Raw genomic sequence first — 16,760 nt, 5'->3', positions numbered from 1 at the left:
AAAAAATTATTAAATGAACAATCAGCCAAAAAATAAAAAATTTGAAAAGGAAAAATGAAAATATATATACAAAGATACACTTCGAAAATTTGAGAGAGTGATAAAGATTGATGAGAGAAGAGGAGATAAGAAGAGAGGGTGATGTGAAGCGACAAAAAAATAAATAAATAGTTTGTGTATAAGTTAGAAGTTTTAAAAATCCATCCAAATCTTTGGGTTGAACCAAATACAATTTTTGACAATTTATTGTTGTACTTTAGACTTTAATGTTTGTATATTAATGAATTCTATGAAGTTATTAAAAGTCTATGGAAAATTTGAATACCTATAGACTTTTATAGAGTTTTTAAAAATCAATGTTGAATATCACTTGACTTTTTAAAACTCTATAAAATTCTATTTTGAATAACACTAGACTTCTATAGAGTACGTAAAAATCTTAATTGAATACATGTAGATTTTAAAATCTACAAAAATCATTAAAAATCAATAAATCTCCTGCATTAAATACATCAACTAATACTTTCTTTTTTCACGGTAACTTTTATACATACAAAAAGGCACACAAGCTTTACAAAAACGCAGAGAGACGCACACAGTTGCTGCAGGTGTGAAAAATGGAACTGCTCCATTGGAAGCACACAACCACCAAAGCCTTTTATAGTTTTTACTGCAAAATCAGTACCTCTTCTTCTCTCTTCACATGCCATTCATCCTCTTATCATCTCAAATCCCACTCCCACTCTTCTAATAATCAATCCCCCCTCTCACACACAGGTAAAGTCGAGTTGCATCCAGCCATCCACATTGATTCCCCAAGAACAAATTATTCTAGCTTTCTTTCTTGATACCCTTCAAGGTTTTTAGTTCTAAGGTACAAGATTTAGTGGAACTTTCTTATATTGATTCCCCAAGATTGCAATTTTAGCCTTGTTTCTTGAAACCCAACTTGTTTTTTTGCTCATAGGTGAAGATAGAGAGGTAGTTTCTTGGCGTTGATTTCGCGATTTCAAGTTTTTCTCCTTGTTTCTTGAAACCACCTGTCAAGGCATAAAAAGGTTAAAAAAAATTCAAGTATTAAATACGCGGAGTTAGTGTGGAAGTCTGAATGTGAACAAACTAGCGCCGATGGGATGTTTGCAGTCCAAAACTGCTAACATTCAGTCCCCTGACCAGGAATCGTCTCAACCTGACGCTAAACCAGATCCGGGTATTTCAATTTCTTTCTTTTTTTGGTTCTATCTTCACCATTCGGTGAGCTTTTGGGTGTGCTGGCTTGTGTACTTTTAACTCATTCTGGATGCTATCTTTAATATTCTTTATTGATTCTTATTGTTTCCCAATCTTCTTAATTTTTTTTTTGTTAGTTGCGAGACTATATGAATGTGATTCATGAATGATCGAATCATTTTATGCGCTTGTTTATCTGTGGCTAGTGATTATTTTTTCTTTTTTATCTGGGCACTTGAAATGTCCTTTGGATTGTGACCATGATATCATGTAAATGTGAATGGATCACGGTGGCTACCATTCCAGTTCCGTAGCAATGTCTTGGAAAGAATCCCATCATCCATTTCCTTTAACTAAATAAAATTAGTATAATCTACATGAAAATTTCCAAATACGGTAATACCAATTTAGTGCCATAGTAGTCCCACGTGTTTTCAGCTGATGTCATGACCATCTGTGTAGTTCAGTGTCAGGATTTCCGAGTCATTTTATCGGAACTGCACTAAGTCCATCCCTGCTCTATGCTTTTTTGAGTTTTGGCTGGAAACATTGTCACTGCCATACATTTAATTTACACCATGTGTTTTGCCTTTCACGGACTACTTTCATTTCCCTCAAAATTTCCACTGTAAATTGCTTTGTATCTGGATTCTGGATACAACTTAATGTTTTGTTTAGTAGTCAGTTTTGTGTCGCGCTTTTTTTATTCACCCTTTTGTCACTTTGGGTTTTGTATTTTGATTGGTGTTCAATTTCAAATTAAGCAAACAAAAATATGGAGCTGGTGGCAGTGTCATACTGGGATACGGTTGTTTCGGATATAATTATCTTTTAATATATTAACACATACTTGTACAATCAAATATTTTTTTTAAATCATTGTTCAACATTGAACATACTGCATTTTCCACATTCAAGCACTTTAGGGTAAAACAGTTGATTGATTACTGCTCAGAGAACGCGGACCAAGTGGATCGAGATCAAATATCTGCTTTCAACGAATTTGCACTTTCAGAACTGCGAGCTGCAACGAATGGCTTCAGCAGTGAATTGATAGTTTCAGAGAGTGGAGAGAGAGCTCCTAATGTTGTATATAGAGGGAAGCTTAGAAATAACCGGATTGTTGCCATTAAACGATTCTCAAAGCAATCATGGCCTGAACCTCAACAGTTTGTGGTTAGTTTTCTATATGTTTTGGCCATTCAAGTGTCTATATCTTTTCATTTGCTTACCATTCAACTGTAATGTGTTACGACCACACACGAAAGAGTACAGAAAATATGAAATGAACAAAGTGTAAATCTCACCAAACAAGGAGCAAGGATTTCAGAATATTAAATGTGATAACAGATTAAACCTATGATCTGAGTATTTCTACCTAAACCTATGATCTTAGTATTTCTACCCAGCCAAGGAAATAATTCCTTTTACAAGAAGAAATATCTCCTTGACCTAGACAAATTTAGCCAAAACAGAAAATAATACGAGAATGATCCTCCAACAACCTCTGGTCTGGTATATATAGTTTTTCCTGTTTGTAACCCTCTTCCCTTTCACCAAGTTACCGCCTCTAAAATATTCTGGAACCATATGATTATATTGATTATCTAGGTCTCACTTATTTGATCCCATAATGTAATGCATATGTCAAATGGACTAATGTGCTAGCGTTGTAATTTTACTTGATTTTTTCTGTAGTAAAATTAAAATCACCCTATTGGTGATATTGTTCCATCTGTCTCTGTCTTTGTTTAACCGTCGAAGGGAATAGTTTTACAGTTAATTGGTTTTGATTTAGTTTTCCTTTGATTACGTAGAACAAGATATGCATTGATATTTGCATGTTGAGGAAGAATGTTCCGTATAATCCCTTAATTCGATGGCGGAGTTTTGTTATAGGTCTGGTTTAACCCCTCTAAGGTTTCTATCTAGCATATATTGAACTTGTCGCAACTTATTTTGCTAGGACATATCATATCGTCAATTTGAAATTGTTAGCCATTGTCAATCAACTGTAAATGACAGAGCGTGAGATGTCTTTTCCAAGAATTATTATTCTATCCCTGACGGGTTTTTCACAAAAAAATTGTCTAATCTTAAGAAACTGCTAAGCTTCTGACATAATTATCATCCATTCGCAGGCAGAAGCTGCTGGAGTTGGCAAGGTCCGAAACAAGAGAATGGTGAACTTAATTGGATGCTGTGCTGAAGGAGATGAACGCCTATTAGTTGCTGAATATATGCCAAATGATACGCTATCGAAGCATCTGTTTCATTGTAGTATTTTTTTACCTCCAGTTCAGTAATTCTGAAATCATTTGACATTTTTCTTATGCTGAATATCTTTTGGTCCTCCCTTTCCACTTGTTCACATATAAAGCATAGCAAAGCTTCTGATTTTCCGCCATTTCATCTGGCTGGTTTCTTCACTTTTTGCTGTAGGGGATAAACAACCTCTCCCGTGGGAAATGCGTGTGAGAATCGCATACAACATTGCAGAAGCACTTGACCACTGCAATGCCGAAAATAGAAAAATATATCACGACTTTAAATGCTTACAGAGTTCTTATTAGAGGAAAAAATGTTTTATTGGTAATGGACTCGTCCTTGGAGGGTCAATATGCTAATGAAGATGCTACCGCACTAGTCGAACTTGCCTCGAAGTGCCTTCAGTATGAGGCTAGGGATAGGCCTGGTATCAAGTTTCTTCTTTCTGCTGTGGCACCCCTTCAAAAGCAGAACGAGGTAACACTTCTATCTGACAGATTTTCTTTTGTTTTACGCACTTATTCATGATTACATAGACTTTGGCAAACCAACGGCTGTATTAGCTCAATATTAGAATTAATTTGCAGACGGGATGCTATTTACTATTGTAGGTCGCATCGCATGTGCTTATGGGTGTGACAAAAACCCCAGTGGTTCTGCCCACCATGCTTTCTCCTCTTGGAAAGGCTTGTGCAAGAATGGACCTTACTGCCGTACAGGACATCTTACTTAAGACAGGTTACAAAGATGATGAAGGTGCCGATAATGAGGTTAGCTATTTTCTTGTTATCTTTGAACATAAGAATTGGAAACGATCTCAAGTTTGTGGGATATTCCAAGCATTACTCTCCAAATTCATTTGTGTTGTATAGAAGTCAGTGTTGCTTGTTTAGAACACGTATTAAAATCTGAACTTTGATGCCTAATCTATGTTGTATAAACTTATTATACTTTTACTATTTGCAATTCATATTTGATGTAATGTGTGCTCACTGAAATCATATTGTAATTGGTGAAGCTCTCATTCCAAGAGTGGACGCAACAAGTTCAAGACATGCTAAATACCAAGAAATTTGGGGATATTGCTTTCCGAGACAAGGATTTCAAGAATGCAATTGACTACTACTCCAAGGTATAATGTTCTTGTTTGCTTGAGATTGATATTCTACCATCGTATGGGTTGAGCATGTGATACCTTTTCCTGCGTCAAATCCTGGAACATCTGTAATGACTTTCAAATGCTACTAGTAGAACTTCTACATCAGCATGGATCAATGATTTCCATAAAGTGATACCGTGATAGTGGATACAAAGTAAGTGGTTAGTAGAATCTGTATATGATCTTACTTGCTTGAGCTTGTCCAGGGTGTGACAGGGCAGTTTTGCTGTTCCTAATTCCTGCGAAGTCTAACTTATTCAGTACTTGAGACTCTGCCCATTCACGTTAAATATTGCTTACCATCTTTTTTCGAGAACACGTCGTGTTTTTAAAATTTGTTTTCGCGCATCTGCTTATGCGTAAAGTTTCTCCCCTCTTCTTTCCTAATCCGAATCCAATTATTTTACTTCATGTAGCTTGTATCATTGATGACTGTTCCATCTGGCACTGTATTTGTGAGGCGGGCTCTCTCTTATCTGATGATCGGCCAACCAGAACTTGCTTTGAGAGACGCCTTGCAGGCTCAGGTTTGCTGGCCCGAGTGGCCAACGGCCTTCTACATGCAGGCACTTGCTCTTTCCAAGCTTGGAATGGAGACTGACGCTCAGGATATGATCAATGACGGAGCAGCATTTGAAGCTAAGAAACAAAATAGTTGGCGAAACTAGATTAAGCTTGCTTGTCTTCTGTTGAAAATTAAGTGTCGTATCGTGTCATGGGGCGATGAATTTTTGCAGACGGTCGCGATATCTATTGTAGTTCAAAAAGATTCAAGTAATGGAATGTTTTCAAGTACTTCAGTAGGGCTATACTCTGGGTTGGTATTGTTATGTACTTGTGTTCTTGTTCAAGAAATGTGTATCTGCTCTATTTTCCTTGTTTTATTATTGTCATGGAAGAAATAATTATGCAAGTTATTCATATATAATTTAGTTTTTTTTTTTAACTTACATGAATTTAAAATTTGTAATGCATATATTATATTTCATTTCTCCTGTATTATTAAGTGTAAGTAGCCTATAAAAATTGTTTTTGGTGTCATGATAAATTTTAAAAATGATACCCCTCAAACCCCCCACTCTTTATTTTCATCCAAGTTAAGGTTTAAATTTCATATTTATATGTGCAGCATTATATCTTCCTCATTTTTTGACTGCGTGTGTTTAGACAATTTGTGGTTTAGTAATCTGAAAAATCAAATGTGTATTTAGTTACTTTCATTTGTATATATATTTTTATAACGTGGCAATCTGCGGTCATTATATTTCGATGTGGGCTATGTTAGTCGGGTAAACAGCAGTGGACAAGTCCTATGAAACAGATTCATCGGAGAAGGTGTTAACAAGAAGAATCGAACTCCTAACCATTGATCAAATGCTCGTTTATTTCATCATCTCTGATACATCGTTATTATGTTTGGGATGCTTTGCCATCGAATAGATCTACTTAGTTCTCGTTCTTTTTCGTGCACTCACTTTATATCTCCCACACACAAAGAAGGACAAGGTGAGACCATGTTTTTTTTTTATTATTATTAAGAATGACGGTGTATCGTTTAAAAATGTTAAAATGTGGATAAAGAATTTTAAAATATAAATAAATATAAGATTGAATATTTAAAATTAAATACTATTTTAGGAAATAAAAAATTTAATCAATGAAGTTATGTAATGAACGTATAATTATAATTTCAAATAAGATTTCGTCAAATTAATTAAAATTTAGTTAGTAAAAGAACCTCAACTTTAATTTATTACATGTCAGGGTAATATTTAATTTTGTAGAAGATAATAAAAAAAATCAGAAATTATATATGCAACATTTATTCATATACTATGGTATGTAGAGTTTCGCAAATCTAAACCTATTTAGTGACTAAAAAAGTGATTTCAGTTTTATCTTAGGGAGTGCTGTCAAAATTCAGCAAAATATCAATTCAAGTGGATAATGAAATTTTTTTTGTTAATTTTATTCATATCATTATTTTTAAAAATTATAATAATGAAATTATCTTATTTCACATTATATTATTCTTTGTTTATTTCTATAAATTAACAATATATGTTTTATCGTAAAAAAAAAAAACAATATATGCTTTGAAAGAACTAAATATTGTATATTTATTAATAAATAAACAAATATAATGATTTTAAATAATAATTCATTGGGATTACCTTAAAAAAAATTATAGGGGGAGCAGGATTTGATCCAATAAAAAAACACCAAATATGCAACCGATTAAATCATTTTTTTAATATATAAAACTGAAAATCGATTGATTAGCGAACAAATGGAACTAAATTTATAAATTACATCAGTTTGGTTGGCAGCTTTGATTTAACTGAAATTCTGAAGCATTGTTCATGCACTGTAACCTAATTGCATTCAAGAAATTTAATAAGGAGTAGCTTCTAGATTGCAATTATTAAGTAGCAATAATTATCCATCTGCATCATGTAAAACAATTATTACTTTATATATGGACACTTAAAGCCGCTGGTGATCGATCTATATATAGAAGTAGGTCGTGCAATTTTAAATGCAAAGTATAGATTACCTCTTTTGATAATTTTTCAAAACCTTAAATTTACTTGAGTAGGTTTTTTGTGAGACGGTCTCACGAATCTTTATCTTGAGACGAGTCAACCATACCGTCCGTTATTCACAATAAAAAGTAATACTTTTAGCATAAGAAGTAATACTTTTTCGTGAATAACCCAAATAAGAGATCTATCTCACAAAATACGACCCGTGAGATCGTTTCAAACAAGTTTTTGTTAATTTATTTTATTATTTTTGGATGATAATTAGCAAAACTTGTTCAATGTAGCCCCATGTATGTTGAAATCCAAACTAAAGTTGAAAAGCTATTATTTCTCGTGCCAATTATACGTTAGACAACTTTCCTCTGTAATTGTGTGATTAATAAAAGCATATGGTTCATGAATCCACATGATGCTTGTGAAACGTGCCAATCATTTTCGTGGAACCATATTGTTTGGAAGGGGAGAACGAAGACAACTCCTTCACGAAGACTAGTGTTTCAACTACAATAAATGTTTTTTTTAATGTAATTAATAATTAAAACTAATATATATTAGTATTTAAATAATTATTTAAAATTATTAATGGAATCTAATGAATATATTTAAATTTTAAAAACTATTATATAAGAATAGTTTATATAATTTGAGATATTGTTCAAATAATGATAAAAACATTATGTCGTTAAATTGATTTCTTTATTTTGGTCGAAAGAAACTATAAATAAAAAAATATTTAAAAATCATCTATTATTTTAATTTTTCTATTAAAATTTTTAAAAATAAATAAATACTTTTCGAAAAATCAGTTTTTATGAATTTATTACATATTTATATTAAAGGTCTAATTAAGATAATAATAAAATAATATTAACAATCTACGGATAATCGATATTGCAAAAATTCACGATGACACTCTTTTAAAAATTGAAAAATATAATATTATATAAAAATTTATATTTTATATAATAAGAGCAATTTACAGACAATCAATATATCAATTTACGATGACACTCTTTTAAAAATTTGGAAAACGTAAATATATATATATATAGACGGAGCCACCCTCTTAATGTACGTAAGCTACTTCAATTTTGTCAAATTGATTAATTAAAGATGAACTGTCAAATTAAATTTGTTAATCGTACATGTATAATTGAATTGATATCATTTTGCACTTACGGCGCCTTGGCTGTCATACAAACCAATTTTGCTCAACAAAAGTACGTGTCCATTACGAGGGTTAATTTTCATGGATTTGAATTATTGCGTTTGCATGCGTAAAATGAATTCCGATTAATTTAATTTTCATAATGAAGTTTTGCAATTTTCAGACCAATTAGAATACTAAAACCTCAAGCACGTACAGCACATATTTTATTAGTTGAACGTACCAGATAATACAAGAAGCACAATAAATATGATACATACAACTTGTCAAAAATTCAATGCGACATGACCCTCCATGGTACGCCTTTTGCAATGTATATAACTATAGTAGTTATAAATATAGAGACGTAGATCCGGGGAGTTTGCAGCAGCGCACAGCACTTGCCCTGAAAGTTAAAATGGCTACCAAACCAGGGATCCTTACAGAATGGCCATGGGCTTGGCTTGGAGACTTCAAGGTGCATCCCATGTACTTTATTGTTCGTTTATTTCTTTTGGGGGGTATTCTTCTTATCTGATTTATTCATACAAATATGAATTGATTTCGTTGGTGCAGTACTTGGTAGTGGCTCCATGGGCAATACACGAAACATACTCGTTCATGGTGAAGGACAAAAATGAGAGGGATTTGTCCCATTTTCTGATATTTCCATATTTGTTATTTAGAATGCTTCACAATCAGATTTGGATTACACTCTCTCGCTACAGGACTGCCAAAGGGAATAAGAGGATTGTTGATAAGACCATTGAATTTGAGCAAGTTGACAGAGAAAGAAACTGGTGATCTCTCTTCCTATCTAGTTTTGCATTTTGAAAACTGTAATCTACTTTTCTTTTTCTTTTCTAAGCTGGTATTTGTCGAATTTGCTGTCGAGTGGACCAATGGTGGCCCAAAAGGATGGGCAACCCATGATAATTCTTTTCAATTTTAGTTAATTCTTTTAATTTATTAGAGTTGTGGAGTTTTGTTCTTACCAAGGTTTGAGCCGCTGCCGAACATGGGCGGTGGCATTTTATATGTTTTTTTTATAGGGAAAATACTTTTTTTCCACATTAACCTTGTTCTAATTTTTTGTTTGGTGGACGAACTTTTAATTTTCAGCTATTTTAGTCCAAATGCTGACATGCCAACTGATAAAACGTTGTTGTGAGATCTAAACATTCTGATGCGGTCTAATGTGACGTCGGTATTTGGATCAAAATAGTCAAAATTTAAAAGTTAATTTAACAAAACCAAAATTTTAAAACTTAATGGACCAAAACAAAAAATTGGACGAAAAATATTTTTCTTTTTTTTTTTTTAAATACGCCGCTCAATTTTTGGACATGAATGTAAGAACGAAATCAAGATTATTTGTGCATTTGGGAGGCCAATGAGGAAAACCAAAGAATCATTAACTCTGTTTTTATTTTTGAAAATTTTGAAAGATTGGATCTAATGAATTATTTACTTGAACACTATTTTCCATGCAGGGATGACCAAATCATATTAAATGGGCTTTTGATATATATCGGGTCCATGTACGTGGAACAAGGTCAACATTTACCGTGGTGGAGAACAAATGGCGTGATCCTGACTATTTTGTTGCACACGGGCCCGGTGGAATTCATTTACTACTGGCTGCACAGGGCGCTGCACCACCACTTCCTCTACACACGCTACCATTCCCACCACCACTCCTCCATCGTCACCGAGCCCATCACATGTAAGAATTGATCAGTATACATAAACTCCAACGTTAGTTTTCATCAGTCTGCATGTGGGTGAAAAGTGCTTATACCTAAATACTGATATTTGGTGGGTGGCTGCAGCTGTGATTCACCCATTCGCCGAGCATATAGCATACTTTGTACTATTTTCGATCCCAATTCTTGTGACGGTGCTCACTGGGACTGCTTCCATCCTCTCGTTTGCTGGCTATATTACTTACATTGATTTCATGAACAACATGGGACACTGCAATTTCGAGCTCATTCCTAAGTCCCTCTTCTCTATGTTTCCCATCCTCAAGTATTTCATCTACACACCTTCGTAAGTATCTATTTTATAGTACTACTTTTTAATAATTTATATCAATATTACATGTTCTTCGAACAAAAATTAACATGCTTAACGTAGTGCGTGTGTTCCAAATGCGATCTAATGATTTTAATTGAGATGAGTAACTAAAATTTTGTAGATTTTATTTTCAATTCTTCATCTGGTTTTCATTTGATGACTTGAGACATGAGAACATGTTAAAGATTGAAACTTGGATCTTGGTGTTGAGTTAGGTCCAAGTTCCAATCTTAACATGGTATCAGAGCTCAGGTTCCACTGTTATGTATTGTACTGTCCATAGTTGGGTCATCCGTTCTGCCCATAATTGGATCATTTGTAAACTTTACGCTCCAGATGTTCATTTCTGGCCGTGAAGGGGTGTGTCTGTTGTCCCACATCGATTGAATAAAATATCGATAGTTGTATATATGATCTTGAACATTTTTCTCACTTAAGCTAGATTTTGAAATTGAATTAGGTCCAAATTTCATTCTTAACCGCTGCTTCTATATGACATCGTTGTTGGGCAGAAACTGGTAGCATTTAATAATTTTTATGGAGTAAAGCAATACATAGTATGTTGCCGACTAATTATTTTGGATTGGTTGAAGAAAATGAATTATAATTAATGTGGTCACATCAAACTCGGTATCTTTATGTCATTTACGACTTTCAAGGGGAAAAAAATTTACGTTCTCTTGCTTTTTCTTAACGGGAAATTGGATTTTCAGTGTCCGGTAGTTGATTTTTTTTGTATTCAGTCACTGAGTACTTTTTTAGTACCACATTTTCACATGAACTGTATCACATTTTGTATGACATAGTACTACAATTTTGTGGGTAACGAGTGAACCCAAAGAAATGTTTTGATTGGGGATTTTTCACCAACTTCCCCTTTTCTTAATTAAATTAACTTATACAAATAATCTGTAGAAGATTAATTTTTTAATTATTATCTAAAAATACACCAATTAAATTTACTTTATTTTAAGTGTAATGTTTTCCAATAAAGTTAATAAAGAACAAAAAACCATCTTTGGAAATGTATAAAACGTTCTACAATTTGGATTATAAACTTTAAATTTTGTCGTAAATATGAGGGTATATTATTTGACTAAAACTAATTCAATTATTTCTCGACACAGGTATCATTCCCTTCATCACACACAGTTTCGAACCAATTACTGCCTTTTCATGCCATTATACGACTATATATATGGTACGATGGACAAATCTTCCGACACATTGTATGAAACTTCACTTGAACGAAAGGAAGAAACACCCGACGTGGTGTACTTGACGCATCTAACTACACCCGAATCCATATACTATCTTCGCCTTGGTTTCGCATATTTGGCCTCGGAACCTCATAAATCGAAGTGGTACTTGAGGTTAATGTGGCCTGTCACGCTTTGGTCTATGATGATCGCGAGGATTTATGGACGTTCGTTCATTGTTGAGAGGAACATCTTCAACAGCCTAAAATTGCAGACGTGGGCGATTCCGACATATACTGTTCAAGTAAGCGTTCCTTCCATCTCTCTATATATATGTGTTTCTTATTTTAGATCAAAATGCAAAGAGACTGGCCATTTTCATGCCGTAGCTTAGGTTATACGCTGGGATCCACAAGCTAGCTAGACTCTTTAACAATTGTAATTCTTATTTCATAGTAACTGCTTCACATGCATATTGCCTTGGCATAATGAAACCTAGCTAGAGATCAAGCTTCTGCACTGGAGATCGATATGTGTGCATTCTTCCATGGTAGACATAGGCTCAGAATGTCCATGACGAACTAGAGTCCGTCTCTCACATCGGCTTTATATTGTTATGTTGAGCCCTCAAGATACGGAGGCTACATAAAGACTTACACGGTGGACTGGATGAGTTACTCATTCATATTTGTCCCTGCCTACAACTACGTCGACACAACAAATTAAAATTGTACAAGCTAAGCTTATATATGAATACTTCATAACTTTAGTTTTCCACAAACTGTTATGGGATAGTAGAAAGCACGCAGAAAAGGCTTAGTTATAACATTTATCTTGTACGTCAAATTTTTAATTTTTCATTCAACCTCTGAGTGAGATTCTTGGTCACGTGACTGTTTGTAGTACTACATGCAATGGCAAAGAGAGTCGATCAATAAGATGATTCAGGATGCAATAACTGAAGCTGAGGAAAAGGGCATCAAGGTGTTGAGCCTGGGCCTATTGAATCAGGCAAGAATCGAATCTACAACGCTTAAATTCTCGAAAAAATGGAAGAGTACCATGTAGTGTATTTTTATATATCTTTCAAACTTTCATGCATTTGCGCAGGAAGAGAGGCTTAATGGAAGTGGTGATCTTTTTGTGAGAAACCACCCCGGTTTGAAGGTGAAGCTCGTAGATGGGAGTAGTTTAGCCGTCGCTGTGGTGGTGAACAGCATCCCGAAAGGTACAACTCAGGTGGTCCTGCGGGGAGACTTATCAAAGGTTGCTTATGCTATTGCTCTGGCCTTGTGCCAACATGGTATCCAGGTATATATATTACAAATATATAGGGATTTCAAAGCCTTCTGGGGTATTAAAAAGCTATGACGAGAGATTGAAATGCCATTTTATCCTATGTATAATATATAGAAAAAATTTACATGTACCCTAAAAAAGGCCACATTGGATATTTGGTTCCAAACACTTTTTCTCGCTGGTCGAGCTTTCTAAAAAAAAAAAAAAGCAATGCGACAACATTTGGGACCTGCAATCCCTCTTTTTCCTACTCAAAGATCAGCCACCTATTCTGTGTTTTCACTCGAGAATCATTTGCAGCATTGATTATGGCATAACTCCATGAGTAAAGATAAAAAAAAAAAATACCAAAGTTTTTGTTATAGAGATGAAAAATGATCTAACTATGATGCTCCCGTTTCATTCGGTATTAAAAATCACTGATCCGTTGTGAATTTAATTAATAGGTATTTACACTGCGTGAAGATGATTACCAAAATCTTAAAGCAAGGCTTGGCAATGAGGCTGCAAAGAATTTAGTTATCTCCAAAATCAATGTTCCAAAGGTTTAAAACTTTACTTCTCTCTCATTTTCCCATCTTGTAATTATAGGGATATAAATGAATAAAGAATTGGTAATTGTTTGAGCAGGTATGGCTTGTTGGAGATGGACTAAAGGAAGACGAGCAGCTTAAGGCCCCAAAAGAAACAACTTTCGTTCCCTTTTCGCAGTTTCCTCCCAAGAAGGTGCGCAGGGACTGCTTCTACGCCTATACACCAGCAATGTTGGCTCCCAAGAATCTTGAAAACGTCGACTCTTGTGAGGTTAGAAATGAAAAGTCTCTCTGTTTAATCTTGTTTCTTGGCATATAAAATTTATATATTTTTACAATACTCGATCATACAAAAGCACTGTAATACTCCTGTCATTTGTCGAAGGAAAATGACAGGAGTACTACAGTAAAACTGCTTATTAATGAACTTCATTGACCATTGTACATATATAATCTCCTTGGTACGGTCCTATGGGTCTAATGTTGTTTTGCAAGTAAAAAATCTCTTTCAACTCGAAAGTTCACTATTATTATTTTTGATCCATTTCTCTTGAGTTAATTGGATCTTATGTTCATTTGTTGAAATGATAGAACTGGTTGCCAAGACGAGTGATGAGTGCATGGCGAATAGCCGGAATCCTCCATGCCATGAGAGAATGGAACGTGCATGAATACGGAAACATGATGTTTGATACCGATAAGATATGGCAAGCCAGTATCGAGCACGGGTTTCGTCCCCTTTCTTATGAATCAAAGCCATGATCAGAATGAAATCTGTCATATGTTTCTGTTATTCATCCTTTGTTTGTATTGATGCAACAATCTATGTTGGTTTTGTCGTGTGTGTGTCGTCCTTTATTTTAGATGCAAACGTATCTGATGTGATTCGACAGTGATCATTCTTTTGATTTGCCACACATAATATAATGAAATGAGATTAAATTGAAGATGGAATAATGTCAAATTCGATAAATTGCATATTCACACTAGGAACAAATTTGCATTTTCATTTTTTATTTTTAAATAAATGAATTTGTACAGATGATAATTATGAAAGGGTGATTATTTCTTTCCGTCGTATAATCAATCATACGCTTGCTTCCTTTCCATTTTCCTGTATTGCTCTTTGGAGAAGCTTAATCGTCACCTCTGAAGGTACAATTTTCACCTCCTTGATCATATTATCAATCATAGTCATGAGACAAACATTTGTAAAAGGTATCGAACGGCAACAATTTATTTCGAAGCAACGTAAAGGGATTGTAGTTTATCCAGACTTAGCATTTAAAAACTCACAGTACTATGGATTTGGATCTTCCGCTGTGGTTGAAAACAAAGCATCACGGTGATGTGCATTTCTTACACGAGATGAGGTGGGTATATCTAAAATGTCCGACAAATATTTGCACATTGGGTGCCCTTCCCACTGCCGGGGCTTTAGACCAGAGAAAGCAACCGATATATCATAATTTGAAACTCATGAAAAAAGAATAGATCATTAATTACACAAAAGAATATGCAGATTGATTGAAAAATCTTCAGCATGAATTTGTTTAAATGATTATTGTTCTTGTTTTGAGTTGAGTCGAAAACTTGTGATACTGCATACAAGCACTTTAAGCATATATAACACACAGCAGACTTTCACACGGCTGTGATCTAGAGATCACAACGCATCGTATCCATTGAAGATGAATTCACTGATAGAAGAAGCTTCATGTCTGAAAAATGACCACGATTCAGCCATTGAAAGGGAAATTTAAAAGAAACTTCACAAAGTTGAGAAAGTGTTCGATCAGATCTTCTTAACCATACATGAAATTATTTCAGCTCTAAAGAGTATAGACATAACAAAATCTAACAAAAGAGAAGCTTGAAAAACCAGCAAATCAACCATTCATTCTCGGTAAACTTATCAGATCCCAGAAAACGAGGCCATTTTCACAAGCGAGACACTCCATGTCTCAGATCATGCATACATATAGAACTAAAATTAACATTTTAACTACCAAAAATCAATCATACGAAAGAATACCAACGAAAAATTTCAATTGGGCCCGTCCTATTTCTCGACCAGATAAGTGCTGCACTGGTTTTGGGCCGCCAGTCTCCTATCATCATTAAATGTTTTTTTAAGTCATAAATTGCTTTTTGAGAAGGAATATTATGCTATCCTATATGAAAATTAGAAAGAAAAAAAATTCTGATAAAATTGTAAATATTGTTATCCCTAAAAAATATTAATATATGGAGTGGTGTTTTGATGTGAACGGTAGTAGCATCATACTAAATAGGAAGAGTAGGTCTCATGTAAGACGGTTTTACGGATCTTTATTCGTGAGACGGGTCAACATTGTCTATATTTACAATAAAACGTAATATTCTTCATGATGACTCAAATAAAAAATTTGTTTCACAAAATTGAGTCATGAAACCGTCTCACAACAGTTTTTGTGAAATAGTAATCATACTATTAACACAAGGTTGAAAACTAAATAAGTCGCGTTGCATATGGATTTTGGTTCGGGAAAAAAAATTAATAGATGATTTTCAAATACGATCGATTTTAATGGTTCATAAGACAAAATTAATAACATAACGAGAGAAATTTCACGTTCATGAACCAATAAATGTACAAATTTTTACACTTTGAAATATTTCATTGTAAAATTCGATGGTCCTAAAAGTTTAATCGGCACGTTGAAATTGGAATAAATCTGATATCAAAATAAAAAAAATTTAAAAGCGGTATCGATCAGACACGATTATAACAAACATACGGGGACTTCAAAACCCAACATGTTGGAAACTTTTCAGACTAACCACATGGCGACAGGATTATGGAGAGACCAACCACATGAAAAAAAAGAAGCACGTGCATGCCAATTGTGACAGATAAGATATTAGTCTTCCATGCATGTTTAGGAATAGACCTAACGTCCTTAACTCCATATCCACTTCAATGGGAGGAGGAGGCCGACCTCTCTGTTTATATCGATGTTTTTCCACGTCTTTTTCCCGTATCTAAACTTTTTTTTTCATGTTTTACGGTTACTCGTACTTAATCATACTGATATTTATGATTTACCTCTGAATCATAGAAGATGATATTATCAATATTTATTATTATTCTATCATGTCAAAATTTTCTAAGTTGTTAGTGATAATAAGTAATATTTTTTAATGAATTACTCAAATAAAAAATCTATTTCACAAAATTAGCTCGTTAGATTGGCTTACAAAAATTTTTGTAAAATTTTTATTATTTGTTTAAATGAGTTTAAATGAGTACTGATAGCA

At 33.9% G+C, this 16,760-nt stretch overlaps 1 protein-coding gene and 1 pseudogene across 1 annotated transcript; both read left to right on the top strand.

Annotated features, from left to right (window-relative positions):
• Window positions 1-559: 559 nt before the first annotated feature.
• Window positions 560-5,537, top strand: LOC142505949 (serine/threonine-protein kinase BSK2-like; annotated as a pseudogene).
• Window positions 5,538-8,638: 3,101 nt separating this feature from the next.
• On the top strand, window positions 8,639-14,409 carry LOC142505243 (very-long-chain aldehyde decarbonylase CER1-like). Its single transcript, XM_075618138.1, has 10 exons — window positions 8,639-8,828; window positions 8,927-9,150; window positions 9,844-10,076; window positions 10,183-10,402; window positions 11,557-11,932; window positions 12,532-12,639; window positions 12,739-12,939; window positions 13,374-13,472; window positions 13,558-13,731; window positions 14,052-14,409. The coding sequence occupies exons 1-10, from the start codon at window positions 8,649-8,651 to the stop codon at window positions 14,220-14,222; spliced, it is 1,986 nt and encodes a 661-aa protein (XP_075474253.1). The 5' UTR covers window positions 8,639-8,648; the 3' UTR covers window positions 14,223-14,409.
• The last annotated feature ends 2,351 nt before the right edge of the window (window positions 14,410-16,760 follow it).

This window comes from Primulina tabacum, chromosome 10, assembly GCF_025594145.1.
Source record: "Primulina tabacum isolate GXHZ01 chromosome 10, ASM2559414v2, whole genome shotgun sequence".
Lineage (NCBI taxonomy): Eukaryota > Viridiplantae > Streptophyta > Magnoliopsida > Lamiales > Gesneriaceae > Primulina > Primulina tabacum.
Note: the sequence above shows the minus strand (reverse complement) of the source record. Positions and strands in the feature narration are given on the sequence as shown.

Excerpts from the sequence above, each read along its gene's own strand:
- LOC142505243 (XM_075618138.1), top strand. The coding sequence starts at position 8,649 with ATGCGACATGACCCTCCATGGTACGCCTTTTGCAATGTATATAACTAT. Across the intron at positions 10,403-11,556 it reads TATTTCATCTACACACCTTC|GTATCATTCCCTTCATCACA; the intron begins GTAAGTATCTAT and ends TTCTCGACACAG. Across the intron at positions 13,473-13,557 it reads CCAAAATCAATGTTCCAAAG|GTATGGCTTGTTGGAGATGG; the intron begins GTTTAAAACTTT and ends TTGTTTGAGCAG.